Source organism: Erpetoichthys calabaricus, chromosome 1, assembly GCF_900747795.2.
Source record: "Erpetoichthys calabaricus chromosome 1, fErpCal1.3, whole genome shotgun sequence".
Lineage (NCBI taxonomy): Eukaryota > Metazoa > Chordata > Cladistia > Polypteriformes > Polypteridae > Erpetoichthys > Erpetoichthys calabaricus.
In genome coordinates, this window is record NC_041394.2 from 58,864,914 (window position 1) to 58,883,591 (window position 18,678).

Consider the following 18,678-nt stretch of genomic DNA (forward strand, 5'->3'; position numbering starts at 1 on the left):
AGGCAAACAAAATGTTTATTATACTGTATATTGAGAACATAGACAGAAACCTATAATGTATGGTGCACAAAAACCAAAGATGGCTAATGCTAAGAGGAAAGGAGTTAGAAGAAACAGAGATGATAGGAAGATGTGAGAGGAAAGCATGAGAGCTTGTTGATGGTGTTTTCCTTATTTTCCTTATTTCCTGAGGTCCAGACATGGAGGTATAAGTAGACTGTGTAGCAGATGAGAAGGAGAAGAACACAAAATTGCCCTTGTGTGGAGAAATGTCATAAGAAGGTGTCTGTGACATTTCTCCACACTTAGAAAAAAGATATAGAAAAATTAACGAAACGGTGCATTAATAAAACAAAAGTAACACAAAGGGTGAACAAAGGAAGTAATCAAATTTCAGTAACTCTCACACTTAGCCAGCACAGCAGTACAGAAAAGAATTTTTCTTATTACCATCTTTTTCTCTCTCACTTTTAGTTTATGCCATGGCCACTAACTTACTAAATCTCTAGATGACAGACATCTTTAAACCCCATCAGAATCGCTTAAAACTAGGGATGGCTTTATATGTCCTCCTGGACCACCAGGCTGGAACTCCCTTTAGTCATTACTGATGTTTCTAAATGTCTGAGTTTCTGTCCCCCTCAGATGAGTGGGTTTCTAATGTAGTTCCACAGACAACAGCTCTATAACAGCACAGTTTCATAATTTCCCTTCTATAAACTTTTCCTCTGAAGTGGCCTGGGGCCTCATGCATATCGCCATGCATAGAATTCACACTAAAACGTAGCATAAGGACAAAAGCGGAAATGTGTGTATGCACAAAAAAATCCAGATGCATAAATCTGTGCGTTTGCCAACTTCCACGTTCTTCCACTCCATAAATCCCAGTCAGCGTGAAAAGTAACGCACATGCATGTGCCTACTGCCACTCCCCAAAATCCTCCCAAAATTACACCTCTTTGAATATGCAAATCAATATAAATAGCCCTTAAGCTCAGCATTCTGTGAAAAGGCAATGGCAAAAGCATGGGGGAAAATAGAAGAATTTCAGCGAATACCAAGTGGAGGCAAGGAAAAACATATTATTTGTTGGTTTAAACAGTGGTATAAACAACAAAAGGAAGTTAATCGAGTGACATAGTGTGTCGGAGAAACTCAAAAGCTCAAGTTCACAAAGTCGCACAGTGTACAAAATAAAAAAGTTGTCAGATATCAAAGTCGCCGTGAAAAAGCGAGTTGTAGCTCACTGTCTGAGTGTCATATGAAAGCTTATTAGGGTACAGAGAAAAGAAAAAAAAATAGTGACACAGTGGGAAAAAAGCTTGAAATGTCAACTTTAATCACATTTATTTTGTCATTAAAGTAGAACATCATAAACTTCATCTTAAAATCATTTAATTTACAAGTTTCTCAAATCAAATCGTAACTAAAATAGCACGTTAAATGCTTTGTTTTGTATGTGTTCTTCTATGTGCTCTATGTGTGAGAATCACTATGTGCTTCTTAAACGGGCTTTCTCTTCCTCTGACAGGACACAGAATCCATTACATTCATGATATTACAGCTCTCTGAATAATTAAAATACTGAGATGTATACTTGATATCATTTTCATTAAGACAGGAATTAAAGCATGTATTGAACATGGGAAAACGGTGGCGCAGTGATTGTTCATGCCTCACGCAAGATGCTTGCCGCGCCGTGTGTGACCTTCAATGAAATAATTTATTGCAGCAGTACTGTCTCTTTCAAATGTACTAACCTCCAATTCCTGTCTTTCCTTTTCTTACTCCAAATACCCAATCGCCACACAATCAGCTCTGTAATAGATGTTAAGCCATCTGTAAGCTGAGAACGCCGATTCTTCAAAATTTTTAAGGAACATTGAAATATCTTTGTAGTACATGTTTAATTATTCTATCCATCTATCCTTCCAGTGTCACGCCAGCCCCAGGAAGAATACAGCACGAGGCAGGAACAATCCCTGAATGGGCGCCAGCTCCTTGTTAGTGCTGCGCCACCGTGTCCTCAGATGTTTAATTATTAATATAGATTATTTAAATGAAGTTAAAGTTTTATCTGTATAATGTAATAAACATATTTTGCTGCATTTCATCTTAAAATTAATAGCGCTTTATAAAGTGGCTCATGCTGTGCAATATTATAACTGTATCGCAAGTTTATAGTGAGGTAATTGTACTTATAAGAACAAAAAAGTTTTACAAGGAGCACTTGATGGACTGATTGATTGCATTTATAGTTTTGGGATGAAATTGTTTCTGAACCCCGAGGTAAGTACAGTAATGGCTCTGAAGCGTTTGTCGCAGGAGAGTAGACAAAGAGACTAAAGTAGAAATCTACTGTGGATCTAAAAAAGAAAAGGAAACCACACTTGAACAAAAGCACTGCTTAGACGCTGGGTGCTGCCAGTTTGCAAAACCGAGTGGAGAACTTGCGTACTCCTGGGTTTGAGCTACCGTAAAAATGTGTGTGGCTTTACGGCAACTTTAGGTTTTATACATCGCGATTTGAGGGTGGAAACGGGTGTACACAACATTTTTGTGCGTATGAACAGTTTACATACATGAGGTCTTTTTTATGCCTCTGGCATTTCCATCCTGGGGTCATTCTTTTTGGAGATATAGATAGATAGATAGATAGATAGATAGATAGATAGATAGATAGATAGATAGATAGATAGATAGATAGATAGATAGATAGATAGATAGATAGATAGATAGATAGATAGATAGATAGATAGATAGACAGTAAGGCATTATAAAGGCATATTAATGTAGGCATGAAGAAACTCCAGTAGCATTTCTTGATGCACTTTTGTTGAAGAATATATTGGCTAAAAATACTCAATGATAGTGTGTCTTGGAGAAGGTGTGCAGCCTTATTGGTAATGGACATGAGTTTTGTCTATAATAAGAGGAAACGTTTATGGAAGAAGAAACCCTTCTGTACTGTCACACTCCACATTAAATGAATCTTCAAAACTTGTTCAGTTGACAGCAAAACCAAGCCATGCACACTTTAATCTTTAAACTATATGGGAAAAAGACAAAAATATAATAATATAATTAACAATTACTCCATAGTTCAACCTGTTGCTTGTTCAAATGATATGAGATGACAAAGAGAGACAGAGAGAATAAATAGTTTGTATAATACCTTGGGAATTATCTGGGGGATATACCGTGGCTCATCACTGTCTATAATATATAATATATTATATAATAATATAATGCACATTATACTGATATATGTGTATTTTTAATTGTGTATTATGTTATATCTGTAAATTCAAATGCAGCAATTTGATTTTGTTACTCTTGAAGTAAAGAGATGCACGTTCACTCACCAGCACATAGGACTGCTGCATCAATATTGTCTCCACATTTGAATTCCTGTGGAAGGCTACAGTTCCCCAGATGTTCTTCACTCCCTGAGCACTGAAGGCCTTTTAGACATGCAGTTCTATTTCCCCTTTTGTATTGTGATGGGTTTGGACTTTGAGTCCTGGAGCCACAGCCAAGTTGTCTGCACACCACTGTGGCCTCTCTGTCACTCCAGGATTTCCTAACAACTCTCATCCAGGACTTGTTGTAGTAAACCTCCACCCATCCTTCACAGCGGCTGGGGCCACCTGACAATCTGACTCCAAAATTCCGAACTGGACAAATTGAGAGAGAGAGAGAGATGGTCTGATAGGGTGTAAAAATCTAAAGAAAGTGAAACAATCTCATAAATGAACATGGGTTGCTGTGCTTTCATTTAATCTTTCAGCAAAATTAAATTATCAAAATTTAAGTTTTTACTGTAAGATGTACATAACAGCTGACAAAAAAGAGTAGTTGCCTGCACTGCAAAATTTTCATCTCCTCTGTATTCACACTCTGAAAAATAGGTTTTCTCTTTCTTTTTATTTTGCAGTCTCTTGCAGTTTGCAGTAGACTCACAAAAACCTTTGCTATAACTGAAGCTGTCAGTTAACCCACTATGTGTTATTAAAGTTTGTCATCAAAAGCTAGTTATGAACCTTTCTCACAAACAACTTCTGTATATATTCTACCAAATATAAAAATGTATAGCTACTGTATATGTATTAAAGTGAAACTGAATACATTTTTAATTTCTTTCCAGCATCTGTGATGTGTAGTCCTTTATGTACATATATTATCTTTCTTATGGATATTACTATAATTAACCAGAATTTAAAGGCTATTTTTCATAAACAGGTCTGTTGTTTTTCAGTGACATGGTCCTATGTGGCACAGTTAATGTTCGTTCCAATGGCACGTGATGTTTTCTGTGTTCATGTCACACGCGCTCTGTTTTTGCTTTTTTCTTAACAAAGACACCAAACCTGAAGCTGACGTCATTGTTTCCATGATTGTCATGTTTGTGTTAAAAATGAAGTCAAAGTTACATGATTAAGTGAGATTATAACACTGCAGTGTTGTTTCTGTCAAGGCACAAATATAACTCAGAGGGAAACATAGCTATGGAAATAAAAAAAATATGAGAGACTTGAACAAACTACATGTGTAAAATAATGAAGAAAACACCCCACAATAAAATTTAAAAAATGAAAGAGCTTTTATATATCTACAGATAGATCAATGCGCCAATAGATATATACTGTAGAGTGTGATGGACGGCCTGCAGCTTATCCTGGCCAACACATCCAAGACGCTAGATGGCATCTTCCCTGCAGCCTAGAGGTGCCCTGGATTCCCGCAGGGCATCATGGATGATGGAGTTCAGCTTCACAGCCCTGCTGGGTGCCGTGGGTGCCATCGTGTGACACTGCAGGGAGACGTGGGGATTTTTATTTTCCCTATAGCCCGGAAGTACTCCCAAGTCACTGGGACAGAAGAACAGAAGTACTTCTGGACTGAAGAAAAATGCAAGTCTTCATCTGACCCATAAGTGCTATTAAATCACATGGACAGAAGGACAGGAGCACTTCCAGGTCAAGGACTATATAAAGGACTATGGGAGCCGGAGTTGGGAGGGAGTGTGATGGAGCTGCTGGGAGAGGAGGACTGTATTATTGTGATTTATTAATTATTGATTATTGTTTATTGGGGTGATTGTGATGTACTGTGGCACAATATCAAAGAAAGAAGAAATTAAAATACTTCTTGGTGCTTTTACTTGGTGTCTTGGATATTTGTCTGTGAGGTTTGAGGAGCGACATCACCATCTAGTGTCACAGTGTAAACAGATTTCTGGTAAAATGCATATTTGTTTTATTTTCACATTGATGCTGGTGTCAAATCCATGTTTTCATGGAAATTCAGTAAATGGTTTTATTGAATGGATGAATCGAAGGATATTAGTGTTAATTATACCCATCTGCAGGGTATTTATCAATTATAATGTATTGTCAACCTTGAAACAGCACTTGATTTGATATGCAGCTAACTAAAGAAGAGCTGTCTGAATAAAATCATTTAGATGAACAAATCATGTAAAAATACTCACGAGAACAAATAACTCCAACATCATTCTTATGTGTGCACTCCTCTTGTCCATAATCAAGAGCTGGGCACTTTGTCAGGTCAGATTCATTTCCCTCACACTGAAGATTATCTTTCCAGATTTCTCCTTGACCTTCTCCAAACTTAGCCTGTCCAGGGGCTCCAATTGCATATCCACACCCTATTTGATTGCAGAAAACACTGGCATCCTGCAGGTCCCAGTAGTTATCACAGACGGTCCCCCACTGCTGGCCAAAGTAAAGTTCGACTCGACCAGAACAGGAGCTGGAGCCATTCACCAGTCTGTAAGCTGTGAAGCAAAGAAGTAGGACAGAATCATGGGAAGAAATTGTGTAAATTTAGTTAAACAACTGCACTGGTGTCATCATATCTAAAGAGAGCAAATCACTTCTAATATCTGTGCACATGACTTGGTGCTGTTACCATAAAACATTTTGTAAAGTTGGGCTGAACAGTAACGCTTACCAATGAGAATAAGTTAAACTTTCGTTGTTTTAGGTTTTAACACATGCCATAAATAATATATGAGGACTAAGCAATTAATGAGACAAATTCAATTGAAACTTTTCATTAAGTTTTTGCTTCATTTGAAGAACAGTCTGAGGGAATGGGCACAGCTGTTTATAGAATGAAGTGATACTAAGAGGATATCAGGAAATGCAGAGATACATCTTCATGAAGTACAAAGATAAAGAAGACATAAATGACAATTAATTATGTAATATTTTGCACCTCTACAGCACACGCTTGACAAAACAAATTCTGCAGGAAGAAAAATTATGAATTTTATAAATGCAATATTATTATTTAACATGTACTGTATAATGTAAATAAGCTATGTAATAACTAAACATGGGGTCTCTGAGTACCTTCTATTTTATATTCTGTGTCATTATAAAATTAAGACTCAAATGTAGCACTGTCTACTTGCCTTTTTATTATGGTGTAATACAGTGACTCTTAGACTTTTTTGAAACTGCAGAACCCTATGTAAAATATTTCTGTTCATGGAACCCCCTGTGAAAATTTTTGAAAAATAATTGGAAAGGAAATTACAAAATAAGCAAATACTCTAAGAGAAAAATATTTTAATCAAGGTTTCAAACAAGATAAATGTAAATGCACACTCTTAATGAGAAGGATGCACTTGTATTCTACGACACAAATCATTAATAGTTGGTGTAAGGTTTGTTAAAGATAGTCTTAATGTAGGTGTCACACTTATTTCAATGTTTTGAGTTTTGAAAATCCACTTTCATCTCCCACAGTCCAAAAACATGCAGGATAGGTAAATTGACAATCCTAAACTATCTCTATTATGTGGTTGGTGTGTGTGTGTGTGTGTGCGTGTGTGTGTGTGTGTGTGTGTTCATCCTGCGTTTGACTGGCATCCTGTCCAGGGTTTGTTCTTGCCTTGCGCCCTGTGCTATCTGGGATTTACTCCAGCAGACCCCTGCAACCCTGTTGAGGACTAAAAGGGTTATAAAATGACTGACTGACATAATGCTCGTAGAAGCAAAGCGGAGTGAGATCATGAAAGCTTTTTCACTTAAAGGTCCATATATTCACAATTTTAATTTCTGACCAAAATTAATTGAGGTAAATAAGTCTTCAAATTTTCAACCTAATGTAAAATAACAAGAAAAGTTCATTCAACACATTGTTTGATTATAAATTAATACAGAATCCAGAAGAAAACAACTTGGGTCCTGTCTTAAAGGAAAATGGTCTAAAATTGAATTGTTGTTTTTTTTTAAAGAAATCTCACTTGTGTTGTTTTATTTATATTTGTAAATAAAAAAATAAAAAAAACACAGTTATATTAATATGTTCATTCTTGTTAATGCACACAAGTAGATGTACGATGATGAATATAATCCTGTGACGCTGGCTACATCAAACCATAAAGTGGTTTAATAACTATCATGGCAGAAGGTGTTGTGATTGATGGCTTGTGGAACTCCAGTAAGCTTTCATGGAATCCTAGGGATCCATGGAATACAGTTTAAGAAATACTGCTGTAATATGCTAAATATTACATATTTATGTAATAACACTTCCTTTTAGATATTACTCATATTTTCTCATCACATGAATAGGTTTAATTTTATCAGATCCTATTTATCAATCTATAAATCTATCAGTCTCAGGATCCAGTGGCCAAATAAAAATTAGTTGGTGAATTTAGTAATTATTTTGTCCCATATTAAATTTGTGAATGTGAAATGCCACATTTTTTCAACTTTTTATGTAGATAAAATTTGTACTCATTGAACTTTGGGGACAGTTCCAACACTGTATACACTGGACACTCAGGTACAGAGAGGTGCAGGTGGTTGTGATTCAGATTAGATCGATGAAGTGCCTGCTGGACAGTTGAGGAATATACAAACAGGTAGTATGTTGAGAATTGCTCCCAGATACCTCCGCGGACGTGGAAAAAGTTTATCAGCAGGGCATTTTCTAGGAGGTACTACAAAAGAATGGACCTCCAGGCTTGCTGCCCCTGTGTCTTATTTCTTATGCCACTTATATTTGCTTAACTAAAACCAGACCAACTGAGCTATGCTGTTTTAATTCAACATTTATGCATTGTGTTAAGAAAATATTGTTGAAGGAAACTTAGTCATTATTTTGCAAAGAGAAATGACTTACTCAAAGTGGAATGTTATATGAAGGAATCAAGCAGTATACATTATAAAAGACATGTTGTACTCCAGACAGCCTCTTGCAAAAAAGAGATGCTAATCCTGTACAATGAACAATTCTTTCAGAATCCTAATAGCCTCTGTATTGAATAAAACATAGTACTTGGCCTCAGCGCATCACACTGGCACAGACAGCAGTAAAAAAGTGAGCACTGGGTAATATTCAATTGTCAAGATTACTCTGTGCTCCTCAGTTAAAAAAGATAAAATTCAACAAAAGAAGACTTTGTGCAATATGGCTATTAAATATTGAAGTGAACTGTAAACATCAGTTTTTATTTATTAAACTGTACTTTAGTGCTCAATCTTGCAAAGCAAAAACTTACGAACACAAACAAGGCCAACATCATTCCTTTGAGTACAACGCTCTGCTGAGGTTTTTGAGGATGGGCAATCAAAAACATTTCTTTCATTTCCTCTGCACTGAATCTTTTTCTCCCAAACTGAAATTGTTCCTTGACCAAACATTCCTCCTCGATATTTTTTTGGAGCTCCACATTTTAGTTCCTGGCAGACAACCTCAGCTGCCCTTTGATCAAAGTTGGCCTCACAGATGCTCTTCCAGCTGTAATCCCATAACACCTCTAGTCTTCCGGAGCAGGAGTTGCTGCCACCTACTAAACGTGCACCAGTACCTGAAAGAGACACAACATGAGCTTTAATGTGAAAGTATGAGACATTAGCACACATGGAAGAGCAAAATAGGATGCCACCTCACGACACCTACAACATAGTATTCATTGCTGGCAAACTAAGTAAACGTATTTAAATAAACAGCTAAGGGAGCTATTTTTCCTTTCCAGCTAAATAGAATAAGTCATTTGACATACTGTGTTTGCTTTTATTATTTATATTTTTAATAAAATATTTTAAATTTTGTAATATGTATTTTATAGTACACTGAGTTTGGAATGATAATAATTACAATTAAAAATCTTTTAAATACAGACATTTATTTTTTAATTCAATTCATTGCCTTGTGTTTTGTTGTTTAATCACACAGTGAAACATCCTAGTCTGGATATTTACTCTGATGTAACTGCGTGAGGCGAGCTGCAAACTCTTGATTCCTGGATTACAAAGGCTCTCAAAAGCAGCTCCTTTATGTGCTGTGAGGTAATAGGAGTTCTCATATTCTCATGTACAGATAGATCACCTGTAGATGGAGCACTTTCTGTTGACTTCAGCTAAGTTCTCTATCTCTCCCTCAGAAAGGACCATCCACAGAGGAATAGAACATCAGCATTCTTGGCTACCTATCGGCCAGAAGATGATATGTGGTGGCTTTTGTGGTCTTCAGATTTTCTTATCATACTGTATAATATGATACCCCTCCCCCCCAATTATACAAGCAGTACAGAGTCTAAAGTAAGATGATAAGAAGAAGAATGTAAAGATGCAAGTCAAGTTGGCTAGATTCTGCTATAAATTTCCGAAAGAATTAAAACACATGGAAAAGAGTTGTGAAATTGTGAATCTACAGTCAACAGATCAGACAGTTGATGATTGGCAAGGAAAATGTTAGAAGCTGGTTGTGCAAGTGGCAAAGGCAAAAAGGGATGCCACTCAGTATAACTATGCCCGCTGCTAAAGTATGTGCCTTACCAGCAAGCAGAAAAATGGGATGGAAATGTGTGGTTGGGTGATGATAACTGGGCTGACAAGAGGGAAGGGGAAGATCAGGCCAGACGAGAAACAAGTTTCATTTCCCCCCATAGTCACCTCAACTTCCAAAAGTATCAGGCCAGTGATGAACAGTAAGTAGTAGATGGGATACAATGGCGCCATGCAGGCGTTGTGTACTGGTGTACTGTCAGAGATTTCTCCCAACACAAATTGTTACACATGAGCAGAACAAAGGGTATCTGATGGCTGCTATGGTCACTTACACAGGAGTCATACAAGATTTCTTTAATCAGAGCCACATTAAGTAGCACAATGAAATCCCTTTCTGGCCTGATATAAGAGGAATTCAGTCAGATTAAGGTTCTCATTTAACTGGACAGGAGGTTCACGTGAGCTATGGAGAGAGATATCAAGATCAAGATATGGTCTTGCACATGCCTTATCATTGACAGGCTGAAGGGGTAGTGTATAGCATGAATGGTTTGCTAAAACAGCAGCTAGAAACCCTGGCAAAAGCACCACACAAACAATTGCCTAACACAGTTATAGCCAGTACTGTATAATTTAAATGACAAAACCTGTTTCAATTTATTTATAACTGGCAGGAACACATCATCTGTGAGAGAGGGCCCTTTTCTGGTCATCCTTATATTCACTAAATTCATGGAAATTACAGGAGATATATTTTCCTCTTACAAACCATTTACTGTACATTGCTTTGTGCTGTAAAACTGATTAAAAGTTGTAATTAAGATAAGCTACACTTTTATTTCCCAAACAAGTTATACTAAAGACTGTTTGCTTAAACTCAAACAAACTGAAATTTTAGCTGCTGAAATCTTTACTTGGTACTTTACATCTTTTAACTGATAGATGTGCAAACTGACAGGTATTGATGTAAACTCTGAATCTTTATTGATCTGAACCTTTATTTTTTACTTGTCTTTATTGTAGAGTTCAGATGGCTGTATGGTGTCCAAAACAACCTTATTTCCAACATTAGTGTTAGGTAACTAAGGACAGTGTCACCCTGGGAAAAAGAACACAATTTTGTATTATAAAAATTACAGTGGTTTGAGGTTTTAATGATCATTATTGCAATCATTGTTAACACCACATGGAGAGAGACTTTTAAGTCTGTGATGCATACTGCGCAGAAAAGTACGCATTCGGACCTGAAGGGGTTCATCTCATCCTCATCATTATTTGTATCCTTACATAATTATCTATACTAATAAAAGGCAAAGCCCTCACTGACTCACTGACTGACTGACTGACTGACTGACTGACTCATCACTAATTCTCCAACTTCCCGTGTAGGTAGAAGGCTGAAATTTGGCAGGCTCATTCCTTACAGCTTACTTACAACATTTAGGCAGGTTTCATTTCGAAATTCTACGCGTAATGGTCATAACTGGAACCTGTTTGACTTACTGACTCATCACTAATTCTCCAACTTCCCGTGTAGGTAGAAGGCTGAAATTTGGCAGGCTCATTCCTTACAGCTTACTTACAACATATATCTATACTAATAAAAGGCAAAGCCCTCACTGACTGACTGACTGACTGACTCATCACTAATTCTCCAACTTCCCGTGTAGGTAGAAGGCTGAAATTTGGCAGGCTCATTCCTTACAGCTTACTTACAACAGTTAGGCAGGTTTCATTTCGAAATTCTATGCGTAATGGTCATAACTGGAATCTGTTTGACTGACTCACTCATCACTAATTCTCCAACTTCCCATGTAGGTAGAAGGCTGAAATTTGGCAGGCTCATTCCTTACAGCTTACTTACAAAAGTTAGGCAGGTTTCATTTTGAAATTCTACGCGTAATGGTCATAACTGGAACCTGTTTTTTGTCCATATACTCTAATGGAGGAGGCGGAGTCACATATCGCGTCATCACGTATTACGCCTCCTACATAATCACGTGAACTGAAAACAAGGAAGAGATTTACAGCACAATTCAAACGCGGGAACGAAGGTAAATGACGTTAATTGTTGACTGTCTTTTAATACTGTGTAAATGTTGAGTGTCTTTTAATACTGTGTAAGCATACATATTAACACGTGCAATTAAACGTGTGCATTTACGGGGTGATTTCTCAGGCTTAAAAGCTCGCCTTTTATTAAAAAGGTAAATGCAAACTCTTTTCATTCTGAAGGGCACAAACCACGTTAGATTTCAGACGTTAAACGCGCAAAAATGACAGTACACCAGATAAATAAGCGCAACATATTATCAGTTGTATTGTATGCTTTCAATACATATAGAAATGTGTTAATCGTTAACTAATATTATGGGATGGTGTTTTTCGACTCGCGCCTTGATTTAAACGATTGCATGTCTTGGTGGGTTTGCGTAGCTTATTGTCAATATCTTTACACCTCTTTTTAAGACTTAATTTAAAAAGGTTTTCTTTTCTTCTTAATTAAAATTTAAAAGCAATACTTCACCGCTGCGAAGCCCCTCTAGTGCTGACGTCCGAGGTTCGATTACCGTAAGCAAGTGCAGTGAGTGTGTACGCCTGATGAGCCAAGAATAAGGGGGAAAGACGTGTCGCGTACTCTTTGCATTATTTGACAGTAAACTATTTTCATCCATTCTATGATCTGCTTCTCACAACTGAAGGCACCGTGGCTGATGTTACGTGACTTGCTGGCCAACCATAAGCGTTACCTGGTAGGTAACCACCCACTCACTTCACTCCCTTACAGGAATCGAACCTCGGACGTCAGCGCTAGAGGCGAAGCCCCTAAAATTGCGCCACGCCGTGTGGTTCGTTTATTTGACAGCATGTAGATTGGGGTAATTACATTCACGGCATTCGTAGTCTGATTCACAATCTGATTGTATGGGTGGTTACCTACCAGGTAACGCTTATGGTTAGCCAGCAAATCAGCTCGAAGTGATCACTCCAGTGAAGGCAGCTTCACAAAAAAACAGATCCTTAACAAACTGTTATTGGTATATTTTCCCTCAATTTTAAAAGGTTTTCTTTTCTTCTTAATAAAAATTTAAAAGCGGTACTTCGCCGGTGCGAAGCGCGGGGATTTGAGCGACTGACGCATACAGACATATTCATGAGTGCAGGTACTTCGGAAAGAAAGCACCGTGTAAACCTAAACTTTAAATTAAGTTCATAGACCTACAAAAGGTTGCCATTGATTTGAGGCAAGATTGCTTTTCTCATGTACAACTATACGTTGCATTCTTAACAGTAAGCTTGCACGGCTTGGTCATATTACAACCTGAGTGCTGAACTGACAATGTCGTATACAAACAGAACTATAACAATCGTAATAAACAAACAAAAAAAAAGCGAAGAACCCTTGGATTTAATAAAAAGGCTCCTTCCTTGGCGAAGCAACGAAAAAGGAAGACCTTATATGGCGTTCGTTTATAAAACAGCGGAAAAGCTGTGTTAAGGCTGCTTCACAAAAAAACAGATCCTTAACAAATTGCTATTGGGATATTTTCCCTCAATTTAAAAAGCTTTTCTTCTTAATAAAAATTTAAAAGCAGTACTTCACGGAGATTTATATATATATATCTATAATAATAAAAGGCAAAGCCCTCACTGACTGACTGACTGACTGACTCACTCACTGACTGACTGACTCACTCATCACTAATTCTACAACTTCCCGTGTAGGTGGAAGGCTGAAATTTGGCAGGCTCATTCCTTACAGCTTACTTACAAAAGTTAGGCAGGTTTCATTTCGAAATTATACGCGTAATGGTCATAACTGGAACATATTTTTTGTCCATACACTGTAATGGAGGAGGCGGAGTCACGTATCGCGTCATCACGCCTCCTACGTAATCACGTGAACTAAAAACAAGGAAGAGATTTACAGCACGAGTCAAACGCGGGAACGAAGGTAAATGACGTTAATTTTTGACTGTCTTTTAATACTGTGTAAGCATACATATTAACACATGTGCAATTAAACGTGTGCATTTACGGGGTGATTTCTCAGGCTTAAAAGCTCGCCTTTTATCAAACGCGGGAACAAACGTAACTGACGTTGTTCACTGTCTTTTAATACTGTGTAACCATACATATTAACACATGTGCAATTAAACGTGTGCATTTACGGGGTGATTTCTCAGGCTTAAAAGCTCGCCTTTTACTAAAAAGGTAAATGCTAAACTATTTTCAATCAGTTTAATGAAACGCTCCCGTTAAGGATTGCAATAACATATTCGCGAGATAAAAGAACGAAGTAGGGGGAAATGACGTAAGAGCCGCAAACAGCGAAGAGCAAAAAATTAATTAAACAATTGAGAAGGAAGCGAGTGAAGCATTCAAGCATGTTCATAAGGGAAACAAAGCACGGTGTAAAACGTAACTTTAAATTAAGTTTATAGAAACGCTCCCCCTGCGGATTGCAATAACATATTCGCCAGATAAAACTTTAATGAGAAGACACGAGGTATAAACAAACCACACGCCGTGGCGCAACGTTAGGGGCAACAGTTTCAACCATTCTATGATCTGCTTCTCGCAACTGAAAGACGGCACATGGCGGATGTTAGCCGACTTGCTGACCGCAACATTATTGCTGACCGCAACATTAGGGGCTTCAACTCTGGCGCTGACGCCACATCTCAGTGCCAACACTTTCCACACTCTACTTAAAAGACACGCCCTCCTCACTGGACAGTTACAAAGACCAATCAAACTAACGATGACATCAAGTATTACCCAATCAAAAGTAGGAAAGGAGGCATCTTCATAAAATGCGTGTGGGATGATTTGCATGAGACGCTGCTTTAAAAAAAAATGATAAAAAAAATACGGGACAAATCCCGTCCAGTATTGATTCAAAACGGGACGCGCAATTTCATTCTCAAATGCGGCACGATTCCGTATTTTAAAGGACGGATGGCAACCCTACAGTGCCAGGTAACCACCCATACAATCAGATTGTGATTCAGACTAGGAATGCAATGAATGTAATTACCCCGATCTACATACAAGGCGAAAGTCTTGCAACATTCAAAGATGATGGTTTGGGATAAGTACACCATACAACATAAAAGAGCTTATGAAGCCTTGAACCGAAAAAAGCAACATCTCAGAGATCGTAAAAAAAAAAATAGGAGGTAATGTCGTTTTACTCGCTGTAGATTTTATTCAAACATTACCAGTTATTCCACGAGGGAGACCAGCAGATGAACTCAACGCGTGTTTAAAATCCATGCTTCTCCCACGCTCGGTTATATGTCGCCTGTTCTCGGGTAGGTACACCAAAAAATGTATACATTTAAGCATGTAATGGACAAACAAAAAATGAGGTATACCCGAGGGCACTGCAGTAGTACTTAATCTAACTTTACTTCTTAAATGTTAATGTTTTACTGTTTAATAATTTATACGCTTCTTATATGTTGTTCAAATTCTTTTATCAAAATACCAGTGACAGCGCAATGCACGATAACATGGAGTGAATACACCATACGCATCCGCCCACGGCCGCCCTGGTGTGCGCAGATACGAGTTGATTCTACAATAAAATAAAATAAACATAAAAACAGTAATACAATCATCACCCATAAAGCGGATAGTAGACGTGACGTACTATATGTGTACCAGATTTCAAGTCAATAGGTGAAACGGTTTGCGAGCTACAGGTGATTTAAAATCCTGGACACACACACAAATTGCCATGGTAGCAAATTACAGAAGAAGATTTTACTGTTTAATAATTTACTAGCAAAATACCCGCGCTTCGCAGCGGAGAAGTAATGTTTTAAAGAGGTTATGAAAAAAAAAGGAAACATTTTAAAAATAACGTAACATGATTGTCAATGTAATTGTGTTGTCATTGTTATGAGTGTTGCTGTCTTTTATATATATAATATGCACACACACACACATAAACATATATATACATAAACATATATATATACATATCTACATATACACATATCTACATATACATACGTATATACACATCCACATAAACATATATATACATATACAAATTTACATATCTACATATATATATATATAGACATAGATATATACATACATACATTCACATATATATATATATATATATATTACTGAAGAAAGAAAAAAAAAAATTAAACAGCCAAATGGGGCTATGCATATGAACTTAAAAGGTTTAAATAAAACAGAAATATATATTTTATTTTTACTTGGTTAACTTGTGGAGGGTGTATCCTGTAGCAAAGCCCTAACTGTTTTCGTGAAAGCCCGTTTCAGTCAATAAGTCTTATGTGTGTGTTTATGTATGTGTGTATATATATGTAGATATGTGTATATGTAGATATGTATATATATGTATATGTATATAAATGTTTATGTGTGTGTGTATATTATATATATATAATATATATATATATATATATAAAAGACAGCAACACTTATAACAATGACAACACAATTACATTGACAATCATGTTACGTTATTTTTAAAATGTTTCCTTTTTTTTTCATAACCTCTTTAACACACTACTTCTCTGCTGCGAAGCGCGGGTATTTTGCTAGTATATATATATATATATAGATGTATATAGAGATATAGATATATATAGATATACATATATAGATATATATATATATATATATATATATATATATATATATATATATATATATATATATGTATGTCTATATATATATATATATATATATATGTAAGCTTATAAGTACTGCCTTACTTCTCTTTAAAAAAGGAAGATGTAATGATACTTGATTTAAACGATTCCATGTCTTGGTGGGTTTGCGTAGCTTATTGTCAATATCTTTACACGTTTTTTTAAGACTTATTGACTGAAACGGGCTTTCACGAAAAAAGTTAGGGCTTTGCTACAGGATATACCCTCCACAAGTTAAGCAAGTAAAAATAAAATATATATTTCTGTTTTATTTAAACCTTTTAAGTTTGTATGCATAGCCCCATTTGGCTGTTTTAGTTTTTTTTTTCTTTCTTCAGTAATATTAAATCTCCTTAAAGAAAAAGAACATATGCATTTTACTTTTTTTGTATCTCTTTAGTAATATTTTAGTGTAAAAGGATAACCAGTATTTAAACCTTTTATGTTACTTTATAAAGTTATTTTACACAATGTTGAAAAATTTATAAGAAAGCTACATATTTTGGCAGCTGCTGCTTTAATTTTCAATGAAATGAAAAAAGCTCTCCAAGAGAAAACCTCAATGAAGAAGAAACAGTTTGCACTATCTAAAAAGGAGAAACCCTCATTTATAAAAGTTTGCTGCAGATGACTTAACTGAAAATAAATTAATACTTCCTATGTGTATAATACATATTTATCTATTTTACTAATGCCTTTATTCCAGCAACTTGCAACATCTGAGGTACAATTTGTTACATTACTTTTGTTTTTTGCAGCACAGGCAGGTGAAGTGACTTCCTCAGGGTCACACAGTGGTGTCAGTACCAGGATTTGAACTGACAAGCTCCGGGTTTGCTGAAATATTACTGAAGAAAGAAAAAAAATGAAAACGGGCAAATGGGGCTATGCATACAGATGTCCATCCATCCATTATCCAACCTGCTATATCCTAAATACAGGAGCCAATAAGTAGATATGTATATATACAGTATATATATATATATATATATATATATATACAGTATATATATATATATATATGTATGTCTATATTTATATGTATATATATATATATATATGTAGATATGTACATTTGTATATGTATATATATATGTATATGTGGATGTGTATATGTATATATATATGTATATGTACATATGTGTATATGTAGATATGTATATATATGTATATATGTTTATGTATATATATATGTTTACATAACCTCTTTAACACACTACTTCTCCGCTGCGAAGCGCGGGTATTTTGCTAGTCTTCCAATAAAACTCTTTTAAAATACATTTCCTACTATTTTCTATTACAGGTTTTATTAATTTTGCTTTATTGAATTAGCAAATACATATTGTTTGGTTGAGCCAAGTATACTCTTAACAGCTCCTAGTGTGGGTGATTTCGATATTCCATAGGAGAGACTGAGAAAGGAAGGCCTTCAATAGGAATGCAGGCAGTTGGTTTGGTAAGTTGCACAGGTGTTGAGTGATGGTCATGTCTCAGGAGAACTGTTTGGTGTGCTCATGCCAAGTACATCACTTTGCTTGAGGCAGATGTCCACATGCAGGTGAAGATGTACAGTACGTGTGGGGTGCTATAAAGTCTCATTTTGCTTAAAGCAACTGTCCATGTGTATATAATGTGGAGTGCTATAAGGCATCTATCTACATGCCGATAGAAAGCAGTGATTCTAAAGTCTCATTTTGCTTAAGGCAGCTGTCAAGGTGTTAAGCTCTACTTGTGAGGTGCTTTAAGGCAGATGTCCACATGCAGATAAAACTGTACATGTGGGGTGTTATAAAGCAGCTATACAAAAGTCTCATTTTTCTAAAAGGCAGCCATCCACCTCTGGGTTAAGCTGTACTTATGGGGTGCTATAAAGCAAATATTCCTTGCATTCATACATACACCCTAGTCAGTTAACATAGTGTCGGTGAATAAAATCACAAACAATTGAATTTGCATTATAACACATCTCGTAAAGAAGCAGATATGACATGGTGGTGTAGTGGTTAGCAAGGTTATGAAATATCTCGATGTCTGTACCTCTGACGGTTATTTTATTTTACTACTCCTGATTATCACATATCCCAAATTCCTTGTGCATTAGGAACAAGAAATCATGTCACTGTAAACTTAACTTCATATGACTGAACTTAGATGTATGCAAAAGTGTCCACCGCAATGGACTGCGGCTGTTTCTTGTA

The 18,678-nt window shown here is 36.3% G+C and overlaps 1 protein-coding gene across 1 annotated transcript in view; it reads right to left on the minus strand.

Annotated features, from left to right (window-relative positions):
• The window catches only part of LOC114654910 (deleted in malignant brain tumors 1 protein-like), a 167,938-nt gene that overhangs the window by 96,781 nt on the left and 52,479 nt on the right, over positions 1–18,678 (minus strand). Inside the window, exons 18-20 of the mRNA XM_051934685.1 lie at positions 8,546–8,854; positions 5,495–5,800; positions 3,366–3,677 (exon numbers count right to left, since the gene is read on the minus strand). Of these exons, the coding sequence (XP_051790645.1) occupies positions 3,366–3,677; positions 5,495–5,800; positions 8,546–8,854 (927 nt within the window). The remainder of the gene's footprint in view (positions 1–3,365; positions 3,678–5,494; positions 5,801–8,545; positions 8,855–18,678) is intronic.